This window comes from Colobus angolensis, unplaced genomic scaffold (assembly GCF_000951035.1).
Source record: "Colobus angolensis palliatus isolate OR3802 unplaced genomic scaffold, Cang.pa_1.0 Scaffold24, whole genome shotgun sequence".
Classification (NCBI taxonomy): domain Eukaryota; kingdom Metazoa; phylum Chordata; class Mammalia; order Primates; family Cercopithecidae; genus Colobus; species Colobus angolensis.
The window spans coordinates 13,915,775-13,927,675 of NW_012115599.1; the positions used below are offsets into that span (position 1 = coordinate 13,915,775).

An 11,901-nucleotide genomic window follows, 5' to 3' on the forward strand; every position below is an offset into this window, starting at 1 on the left:
TGTGGGCCGCTGCCAGGACCCCGCGCCTCCGCCAGACGCGCCCGGGGGCGGGGCAGGTGATATACAGTTGCGCCCGCGCTTTCCTGCTCTCCCCGGCTCGTCTGCCCACGGAGGGCGGCCCCGGGGGACCCCTCCCCAACCGACGTCGCTGGCCTTGGCGCCCCACCCCGACTCTTCCTTATGGCGGGCACCTGTGTTTATCAAACTAGCCGGACCACAGGTGCCCTGCTGAGTGCGCATCTGGCGCTGAAACCAGAGCCCGCGCTCTACAGGGGAAAGTGCCCGTGTCGCTTCACCCCTCTCCCCAACGCCTCCCCACAAGGTCCCTCCACCCACAGGCCCCGGAAAAGGTCTGTTTCCACCCTCTACCAGCCCACCGATCTCACTGTCCAGACTCTACTAGGATGACACCCCATCCCACTCCTGCCATCTCAAGGCCAAGCTGAGGCTCCAGCGTGGTTCCCTGCCCACGCCCACCTACGCCCACCACTGACATCGCCCCTCATCTAGAGGCCGGTGGTACCCCAGCCAAGATCACAGAAAAACTGCCCCTCTATCGCGTGACTCTATAGTTTATCAATCGTTTTTACATCCAGTATCTCATTGCGTTCTTACCACAGTCCAGTGTGAGGCCCACGGAGTGGATGGAACCCCTGAGCCACACAGCTGGTCAGAGAATGGCACAAACACAACCCAGGTCTCCATCTACTCAACAAACCTCACTACGAGCCTACTATGTGCTGGGTGTGGTCCCCACCCTCCGGGATCTCCTGCGACCATGCTGAGTGCGGAGGACAGGAGCCCTGTCTACACCTGTGTGTCCCCTTCTCCCCTCCATTCAGGACCAGCCCAGCAGAGGCTCAGGAGCCCAGAGGACAGTCCCTACAGTGCGCCTTCCATCCACTGGGAGGCACAAGACCAGTCTGAACAGCAGAAGGAGCCAGAGGATGGGGCTACAAGGAAAGGGTCCTGGCTGGAGGCCTGTGGGCAGGCAGGGCTGTTCTGGGCCCTCTGGAGAGGAGCTGGTTGACAGCTTGCTCTAGGGTTGGAGGAGTGCATAGTCCCTGAAATGCCCACGGGGTCTACACCCCAAGACCTTGATCTGAGGTAGGAGAGGAACACAGCTGCATCCCATTCTACCCCATTCCACCCAGCGTGGACTTTGAAATCCAGGTGGGCGCCATGGGAAAGGCAGCAGGGCGGGTCAGTGCTGTCTGGAAAGATTAGATAAGGAGGAGGAAGGGAGCTAGATAGAAGTGGGGCAGGTGACTATCAAGGAGCCTGACTCAAAACCTGCACCTACCAGCTTGGCCACCATCAGAGCACCATGGGAGGGGGAATGACAGACTGGGGGAATGACAGACTGGGGAAATCCCCACAGGACCGTGAACAACCCCCCTCCCCCATTCAGCTGTGGATGAGAAAACTGTCCCTGGGGCATGGAGGAGAAACTGATCAGCCCAGGTCACACAAGTTAAGGAACAGCAAGTTCCAGATCCCAGGTCTTCTGGCTCCCAGCCCCAGACACTGGCTGTGGGCGGAGGATTGCCTGGTGCGAGGCAAGAAATTGAAGGCACAAATTGTTTCAGTATAATAAGGAAAAGAGTTAGAATAAGAATAGTCATAAGACAAATCAGATATAGAGATGATCATGGACAATTAGCAATCATTATTATAAACATTATTAATCTTTAGCTTTTCATATTACTCTTTGTTGCATTACTAATATAACCTAGGAATAACCAGTGGGTATAGGGTCAGGTGCTGAAGGGACATTGTGAGAAGTGATCTAGAAGGCAAGAGGTGAGCCTTCTGTCACGTCTGCATAAGGGCCACTTGGGGCTCCTTGGTCAAGCGGTAACGCCAGTGTCTGGGAAGATACCCGTTACTTAGCAGACCATGAAAGGGTGTCTCCTTTCTTTGGAGGAGTCAGGGAACACTCTGCTCCACCAGCTTCTTGTGGAAGGCTGGATATTATCCAGGCCTGCCCGCAGTCATCCGGAGGCCTAAACCCCTCCCTGTGGTGCTGTGCTTCAGTGGTCACACTCCTTGTCCACTTTCATGCTCCTCCCATACTCCTGGTTCCTCTTTGAAGATCATAGTAGATAGCAGCAGAAGAAATAGTGAAAGTCTTAAAGTCTTTAATCTTTCTTATAAGTGCAGAGAAGAAAACGCTGACGTATGCTGCCTTCCCTCTCTGCTTCGGCTACCTAAAAGGGAAGGGCCTCCTATCCTGTAATCACATGACTTGCTTCACCTTGTCAATCACTTAGAAGATTCACCCTCCTTACCCTGCCCCTTTGTCTTGTATACAATAAATATCAGCGAGCTCAGTCATTCGGGGCCACTACTGGTCTCCACGTCTCAATGGTAGTGGTCCCCCCGGCCCAGCTGTTTTCTCTTTATCTCTTTGTCTTGTTCCTTTATTTATTACAGTCTCTTGTCTCCGCACACACGGGGAGAACATGGGCTAAGCCCCGTAGGGCTGGACTCTACAACTGGCCACCACTCCACAGATGCAGGCCAGCCCCAAGGAGGCCACTCGAACAGCAGGCACTGTCAGAACACTGGGATGGGCTGGTGGTGGGTGGAAAGCCTGAGGAGGCCCTTTCTCCATATAGCCAAAGTCACACCTAATAGGCGGAATGTTAAGAGAGGAACCCAGATTCACTGGTTGGGGTTCCTGGCTCATCAGAGAAAAGAAATTAACTCCTGCATCCCTGCAAAAGCAACCATTTCCTTTGCCTCTACATATCTTTACCAAGAATCCACCCTGTGCCTACCAAGGGGCCAGGCAGTATATGGAATATATGGAATTTAAAAACAAGTACAGCTAAAGCCTTCAGAAAGCTTAAAGTCTAGAAATGACAATACGCCACACACGCAGAGAACCCCAATAGTCTCTCCAGGAAGAATGGAGATAGCAAGAACAACTAAACCTGGCCCAGTAGAAATGAAGGTTGAGGCCAGTGTCCCAGCCTGCCTCTGCCACAGGCCTGGGTTTCTGGCTGTCAGGGTCAGGCAGGCTCTCTGACAAGTCCTGGGGTCTCTACAGCGGTGCTGGGTGCATGGGAGGACATATCAGTAAGGCCAAGGAGAAGACAGACAGGGATCAGGAGACCAAAGGGAAAGCTGGGAAGAGAGGGAGAAAAGGTGCAACCATGGGCCGCCAGCCAGCCCTTGCCTCATATATTTGGCCTGCCAACCCCAGGCTTGTCTCCCACTGTCCATAATCCAGAACTGGATTCTCAGTCTTTCTCACTTGATAGAGTGACTGAGGCTGTAGGACCCTCAGCAGGGCAGACCTTCAGGCCAGCTCGCCCTGCCTCCAAACCTCCGCAGAGCTCTCTGGGACACAAAGCAACAAAGGCAGCTCTGACAAATCAATCCAGAAAGTGAAGCAGCCTACACCACAAGCCCACCTTGCCAGAAAATTGGTGTTCATAGTGGAAAAGGAGATGGGGGCAGGGTGCTGTTTTAGATTAAAGGAAACTGAAGAGGCATAAGAAAATGTAACACGAGGACCTTGACAGGATCTCCGTGTTTTTTTTTTTTTTTAGATGGAGTCTCGCTCTGTTGCCAGGCTGGAGTACGGTGGCGTGATCTCGGCTCACTGCAGCTTCTGCCTTCTGGGTTCTAGTGATTCTCCTGCCTCAGCCTCCAGAGTAGCTGGGATTACCAGTGCCAGCCACCACACCCAGCTGATTTTTGTATTTTTAGTAGAGACGGGTTTCACCATGTTGGGCAGGCTGGTCTTGAACTCCTGACCTCAGGTGATCTACCCACTTCAGCCTCCCAAAGTGTTGGGATTACAGGCATGAGCCACCACGCTGGGCCTGACCATTGGTTTCTTTAAATCAGGATCCTAGGCTGGGTGGAGTGTAATCCCATGCCTGTAATCCCAGCTCTTTGGGAGGCCGAGGCAGGCGGAACACGAGGACAAGAAATCGAGACCATCCTGGCCAGCATGGTGAAACTCCGTCTCTACTAAAAATACAAGAATTAGCTGGGCATGGTGGAGCGTGCCTGTGGTCTCAGCTTGAGTTTGAGCTCAGGAGTTCAAGGTTACAGTGAACTCTGATCATACCACTGAGGACAATGGGCACATCTGACTATGGATTGGGTCCTGAATGCTATTAGGAAACTATTAATTCGTGTGATCACAGCACTGTAGTTACATAGGAATGTATAATAAAATATTTAGAGGTGAAAAAGATGCAATGTATGTAATTTATCACAAAATCCTTCAGCAAAAAATACATGTATCAAATGTGACCACTGTAAACAATGATTAAGTCTAGGTGGTAAGCAAATTAGTGTTCTAAATGGTTCTCGCTACTTTTCCTGAATTATATTTATGCCTCAGGCTGTGAGAGCATATGTAAAGGCCAGAGCCGCCATAAGTAAGTGACCTGTAAAGTCTACCCACTGCCATCATCATCATCATCATCATCATTTTTGAGACACAGACTTAATTCTCCCTCCCATTACCTATATCACCCCCATCATCTATTTCTAGACTCATGCTGGAGAAGAGGGCTCTCCTGCACTGTGCAGGAAGGGCTAATGGCTGGCTGGCTGAGTGACGGGAAGAGCAATTTGTTAACCAAATATGCACAGGTGTCTGCCTCAAGCACCTGCAGCTGCTCCTGGGCTGAGATTTGTGTTCACAACCCCTTCTGGCTCTGCCCACCTGCTGGCCAAAAAAACACACCACTCTAATCATTTTACTTTCTCACTGAAGCCTCTGCAGTGAGTTTCTCCTGACTGCCTCCCCAAGTGGAGATCCCTCTGTAACGTGGCTCCACCCAGTTCCATCCCCAGCCCACACCTTGGACTCACTGTGTTGTGAATGCCCAGCCTTATTTCTGCACCCACGATTTTTCTCACAGTCCCTAGCCTGAAAGGCCCTGTAACCTTCTCTCCTCAGTCCCCTGCCGCATGACTCCAAGCTCTCTAAGCCAGGGGTCCGGACTGCAGGGAATTGTGACTGCAGGTACAAATGCTGGGTGCCGCTGGCACCTTTCGCATGTCCAGCCTGACATACCCAAGGGGCTCAGAGCTCACATTCAGAGGCCTGTGATGAACTTAGTAGAGATCTGGGTTCTGCTTTCCTCCTTTCCCAACCCCAGGTTTTCTCCCCTCCACTCATGCAGTCCTCACTCCTAGAGAGGGGTGCCCCAGCCCTACATGGGGTGAAGTCTAGAGAGCAGGGCTGGGGGTGGACATGCAGGGACCCAGGCATGTGTGCAGAGGTCATCCAAACCCAGAAACCTCCCCACAAGCTGAAAGCAGAAAGCTGGTGTGGCCCCACCTAAAACTCAGCATGTGTCGCCACCCCCAACCCAAGCCACCGCCCCAATGGGCCAAGCTAGGGAGGGGATGTGGGGTCAGGAATGTAGGGCAGGGCAGAGTGAGAGCAAGTGGCTCCAGCAGGATTCTTTCAGGCCGGCAGGATTCAGGCCAAGGAGCTGAATGCAGCCTGAGGACCTGGAGTCCCAAGGTGGACGTGTGGCACTGGTTCTAGGCTGAGCCAACCCTGCGCCACCCCCTCTGCACTTCATCCCTTCTCCATCACATCCTCGCACTGCCTGGGAAGTGCCTGACACCTAATCTTAAGGGCAGAGGCTGGTCTTACTCCCCACATGCTAGTGCAACACTCACACATGACATGAATAGAGTCTGACCCTCTGTGGCACCGAGTTCTGTTCCCATACCCCTCCACCACCACAGAAACACAAAAAGTTAGGGAGCCTAAGAGTTAAAGGTGTACCTTGTCTTTGATCTCCATTTCTGGAAACATATTACCTGAGAGGATAACTATAACTAGACAAGTGTTCAGGCATGTGTGCACTAGGATGTTCAGGGCAAATTGTTCTTAACAGCAAAAATTTACGAACAGCCTGAATGCTGAATACTAGAGTTGCTTAACTAAATTAAGGTACAGCATACCATGGCTGTGCAGCCGTAACAATGGTGTGTTGGCATGGGAAAATACAGCTCACTCTACATATATCCAAAAAAGGACGGGGTACAAAGCCATACGTGCAGTTTGATACTGTTTGTAAATGTTCATTTATGAATATAAAAGGTTAGAAGGTCACAGAGAATGTTCATGTAAGCCATAGTGGTATGACAGATCATTTTTTTGAGTTTTTCACATTTTCTCCAAGGAATGTATATATTTTTTTAATCTGAAAAATATATATATTTTCAAAAACTGAGTTGCATGGATTAGGCTAAGACCAAGACTCTGCCTTGGGGTACAGAACACAAGTCTAACATCTCATTCCAGTGAAATCACAATTAAATGAAAGCCAAGCTGGGCGCGGTGGCTCATGCCTGTAATCTCAGCACTTTGGGAGGCCAAGGCAGGCGGATCACCTGAGGTCAGGAGTTCAAGACCAGCTTGACCAACATGGAGAAACCCCGTCTCTACTAAAAATACAAAAAAATTAGCCGGGTGTGGTGGTGCATGCCTGTAATCCCAGCTACTCAGGAGGCTGAGGCGGGAGAATCGCTTGAACCCGGGAGGAGGAGGTTATGGTAAGCTGAGATTGTGCCATTGCACTCTAGCCTGGACAACAAGAGTAAAACTCTCTCCAAAAAAAAAAAAAAAAGAAAGCCAAGGCAGGTCTGAAATCCACCCAGGGAATGCTGTCAGCCCCACTCCTGGAATTACATGTGTCTCCGAGACTTAAGGCTCAAAGGGCCCCACTACACAGAATGGAACAAGCTGGACCTGTGCCTTGATTACCACTGATTCTCCAGTGCCTAAAACAGTGCCTTGCCTAGCACATGGTAGATGCTTAATAAATGTTTGTTAACATTATGAAGTCTGATGAGGGCAAAGAGATGGGCCTTCTGGGCTGAGGGGCAGGTAGACCTAGCAGGCAGGCTTCCTCACAGCCTGTCAGCCTGGGAGGGCCCCCAGATCAGGGATCCAGGCCCCAGGTACTTATTAAAACCACCTGGAGAACTTTTTAAAACTCCAACACCCAGACCCCAGCCCTAGAGATGGTGATTCAATTGTTCTGGCATGGGACTCGGAGCTGAAATTGCTTTTTTTTAAATCCCCAGGCGATTCTCAGCTACACCCAGAGCCCCTTAGAGGATAATGCAGGCTGACAGAAACTCACTCTGAGAAGGCAGGGCCTTGTTCAAAACACCCAGCAACGGCCAGGCACGGCGGCTCATGACTGTAATCCCAGCACTTTGGGAGGCCAAGGAGAGAGGATCACTTGAGCCCAGAAGTTTGAGATTAGCTTGGGCAGCAGAGGGAGACCCTGTCTCTATAGAAAATACAAGAACTAGCCAGATGTGGTAGCACATGCCTGTAGTCCCAGCTACTCGGGCGGCTGAGGTGGAAGGATTGTTTGAGCCTAGGAGGTTAAGGCTGCAGTGAGCCCAGATAGCACTACTGCATTCCAGCCTGGGTGACAAAGACCCTATCTCAAACAAAACAAAACGGAAACCACCCAAAAAGTTGGTGACAGAACATGAGACAGACACCCTTCCTGAGAGCTATGCCTCTGAGGTTTCTGACCTAGGGATCCTGAGCCTGGAGACCTGGAGCTTCCTCTATATTTACTCCCATACATTTTGGGTCCTGACCTCCAGGGAAGTAGGTCAGGCTGGCAGGTAGACAGGGAACCCCATGGGTAAGAGGCAGCGTCCCCTACTCACTATGATTACCCAGCCCTGGGTGATCCAGGTCCAGAGGCCCTGAGAGCTCCAAATGAGGCTCCAAGGCTGAGCCATGGGTGGGCAGAGGCACTTTGACAAATGTTGAAAGCTTAGCTCCAAGACTCAGTTCACCTGCACTCCCCCAGTTTACTGTCTGTGGGTCTGGGGCCACCTCTCCAGGTACTCAAAAGAGATCTTCGCCAGGCACAGTGGCTCACGCCTGTAACCCCAACGCTTTAGGAGGCCGAGGCGGGCGGATCACCTGAGGTCAGGAGTTTGAGACCAGCCTGGCCAACATGGAGAAACCCCGTCTCTACTAAAAATACAAAATGAGCCAGGCGTTGTGGCACATGCATGTAATCCCAGCTACTCGGGAGGCTGAGGCAGGAGAATCGCTTGAACTCAGGAGGCGGAGGTTGCGGAGAACCAAGATTGCCCCGTTGCACTCCAGCCTGGACAACAACAGCGAAACTCTGTCTCAAAAAAAAAAAAAGAGGTCTTCAAGAGATGACTTGAGATCCTGACGGGTTCACCCTGTGTACCCAAGGCGAGTTCTCCCTAGCCACTGGCCTAAGGCCATATTAAATCCTCCACTTTTTGTTGGCCCTGATCAGCTACTCCAGCCCTGGCCTCTGCTGCTCCCACCTGTGGTGAAGGATAAAAGCAGTGGCATTGGCCTCGCTCTCCTGCCAAAAACAGGCATGGGCCTGCTTTCCCTTGCCGGCCGGCAGTCTCAACCGCTCCTGGATCCACTCCCCAGACCCCTCCCGTCCTTCTCACCCAGAGTTAATGTACAATCTTCACCACAGGACCTCTTATTCGCCAGGAGGCTCTAATTGGCCTCCTCCACTTTGCACTGAAGAACTCTGGCCAGAATCTGAAGATTGTCTCTGCCTCCCTCCCTAACCAATGCCCCCTTCCCATCTCCCAGGTGACCTGGCCCATCTGCCCACCAAGGCCACCCCTGCCTTCAATACATTCATTTTTATCCAGCCCTTACTGGGTACCTCCTGAGGTCTACACACTGGGCACTGGGTTAGCCCTGGAATTCAGTCAAATCAGCCTACAGGTTCACAGACATGGGCACCAACGGCCTCGGGAAAAGCAGAGGGGAATAGAGTTAAGAAAGGAGGCAGAAGGATTCTGAGGTGGATGACGCAGAGAGAAAATCACTTAGAGCAACACCCCTCACACTTTAATGCACCAGTCCGCGGGGATCTTAATACAATGCAGATCCTCATTCAGTAGGACTGGGCACAGGGTCTGAGATTCTGCATTTCTGACAAGCTTCCTGGTGACGCTGAAGCTGCTGGACTGATCACTTACAGCACTTATAAATCATTCCTTCTTTGACTCTTAAGTTCCAAGGAAGCAGGAAGCATAGCTCCCTTAATCACTACCAAGTCCCCAGCACCCAGTACAGTGCCTGTGGACCTGCTAAATATATGAATGGTGTTAATCCTGGCAAGGTGCCCAGCATTAGATGGGCCTACAGGGAAGCCTCCAATGTGAGGAACACCAGAGAGTGGTTTGTACAAAGCAGACAAAGCAGTTCAAAAGCATAGAGGACAAAGGGTTAATTCTGCCCTAGGGGTAGGGGAGGCGGGATTTCTCAAAAGAGGCCACTTTGCATTAAGCCTTAGAGGGTGGGACAGATTTACCCAGGTGGAGACTTGCTGAAGGGCGGGAACAACCCAAGAGCAAAGGTAAAGAGACTGAGAGCACGGGACAGGTTGCAGTGCAGTGCACCTGGAGTTCCAGGTGTGGGAAGGTGAAAAAGCCCCAGAAAAGTATGATGCAGACGTGCACAGGCCGATGCTGGAAAGTCATGCTAGGAGGGTGGACGCCCGCTGGTGGAACATCAGGAGATGTTGGAGGTGTTTGCAGGGGGAGGGCACCCTGGCGTAGAAGGGCTTTCTAGAGGTCACCAGGATCTGTCCCAGGATCAAGGTAGACTGGAAGAAGCAGTTCCTGGGGCGGGAAGGGCCAAGGTGGGAGGAAGTTATGGAGGTAACAGAGGGAATCCTCTGTGAGGGAGTGAGGCCTGCATGAGGGTAGGGGAAGCAGCAATAAGATGTTTTCCCTGATTCTGTTAAATCTCACAGGTGCTAGGCAGGGCACGATGGTTCACGCCTATAATCCCAGCACTTTGGAAGGCTGGAGTGGGCGGATTGCTTGAGCTGCGGAGTTGGAGACCAGCCTGGGCAACATGGTGAAACCCAGTCTCTACAAAAAAAATACAAAAATTAGCCGGGTGTGGTGATGTGCCTACAGTCCCAGCTAGTCTTGGGGGCTGAGGCAGGAGGATTGCTTGAACCCCAGAGGTCGAGGTTGCAGTAAGCCGAAATTGCATCACTGCATTCTAGCCTGGTGACAAAGTGAGAGCTTGTCTAAAAAAAAAAAAAAACTCACAGGCGCTTGAAAATCATCACATGTTTAGCCCCAAGCCAAGCACTAAGCAACAGACGTGGTCGTTTCCCAAAAGTCCCTGGTGCTCTTCAGACACCAAGAGGGGACTTCCACAATATTTCCCTATGTCCCTCTCAGCCCCCACACCTCTCCTCCTTCCCTCAGCTTTATCAGAGGTGTTTACTCTGTACCTACTATGGGCAGCCCTGACGTCACTAGCCCTAGTCACTGCTCTCTGGAGGAGGCCTGCACAGATGCTCCCCCAGATGTGGCTCCACCCCCATCCTCTAGAGAGCTGGGAAGAAGTCAGATCTAGTGGAAGTGGGGACAAACAGCCAGGGATTCCCATGTGAAAGGGAGGGCACCAGGAGGGACCTGGATGGTTCTGCGAGAAGGCAACCAGGGCACACTGGAATCCCAGGTGAGAACTCCCTGCTGGCAGAGCCAGCCCTCCAACCCCACAATCCATTCCCTTTACACCAAGATGAAAGCTAAACTCCCAGCAACCCTGGGAGAGACCGGTGACCCCTCACCTCCCAGGCTTGGGGCGAGCCGGGCCCTGTTCAGCGTCAGTCCTGAGCTGAGGGTGCCAGGTTGTCCTCCAAGGCCACCAGAGAGAAGGTACCACACGGCTGGCTGGTCCCACTGAGTGGGTCAGCAGAGGAGGGTGGGTGTACCCTAGAGGACAGCCATGTGTGGTTGGGAGGATGATACAATTTAACCCAGGCCCCCGGACTGAAAACAGGGCAAAGGTAGCAGACCCTGCCCTGGGGCCTGACTGGAGAAACCATGGTAGGCTCCCATCCTACCGGCGAATCACCCAGCTGCTCCTCTGAAGATAAACCCTTCCTCTCTACCTAATTTCTCTGCTGCCCTATCCCTGCTACAGGCCTGGCTCTCTCCAGGGACATGAATTGATTCCCTGTTCATCCAGCCCAGACCCTGGGAGGTGGCGGCCAGAATTAATTAATGTTTGTGAAGTGCTGGAGAGATGCTAGAACCAAGGACCCAAGGGCGCCAGATGACCCGCGCAGGAAATTGAATGGGAGAGGCGGGGAGAAGGGGCAGCTGGCCAGGACCTTGGAGCCTGGAAGGGGAGGGCTGAGAAGACACTCCTACTGAAGCTGGGAAGAACAGGGAGAGAGCTGTGCAGAGAAGGTGCGACGCCTCAAACGCACCAAGGGATCGGTAATAGAGGATTACGGGCTCCAAGCTGAGCCTGCCCACCCCCCACAGCTCCGCCCTACCCTCAGAGCCGGGCACGTCCCGGCTCGGCTGCCCTCCCCCAACTCAGCCTCCAGCCACCCACCTGCCCGCCCCCGCGACCACCTGCAAAGGAAGCCTCGGCCCCTCCGCCTCCTCCAAAGGAGTGCACCGGGAGGGTAGAGGCTGCGCCGAGGGGGACGTCTCCTGCCAACTCGAGTAGGGCGCCCGAGTCCTACCTGAGCAAACACTTCACTTCCTTTCTCTAAAAGAAGGAGGCGAGCCGTTCCCCGCTCCTTGAGACTAGGGGGACGTCCAGGCCCTCTGTCAGGGGGCGGTGGCGGCTGGACGCACGCAGCTGGCACCAGGACCCACGGTGCCCCCTCTTTGCCCGCGCCCCTCTGGAGCTCGGCTCACTCACCCCAAAGTGCTGATGAAGCCATTGACGGAGCCCTCGGCGTACAGGGAGACGATGTCCCCGATGTGAAGAAAGCTGGACATTTCACTCATGGCTGCGGCCCTCCGGGGCCCGGAGTGTGAGGGGCGCCTAGGGGCGCGTGGCCAAGCTCAGTGCGGAGGACTGAGGCGTCCGGGGGGCGGCGA

At 53.0% G+C, this 11,901-nt stretch overlaps 1 protein-coding gene across 1 annotated transcript in view; it reads right to left on the reverse strand.

The window, feature by feature from the left end:
• Positions 1 to 11,901, reverse strand: part of ITPR3 (inositol 1,4,5-trisphosphate receptor, type 3) — a 90,018-nt gene extending 78,117 nt beyond the window's left edge. The window contains exon 1 of the mRNA XM_011945450.1: positions 11,720 to 11,901. Coding sequence (XP_011800840.1) covers positions 11,720 to 11,808 — 89 coding nt within the window. The 5' untranslated portion in view covers positions 11,809 to 11,901. The remainder of the gene's footprint in view (positions 1 to 11,719) is intronic.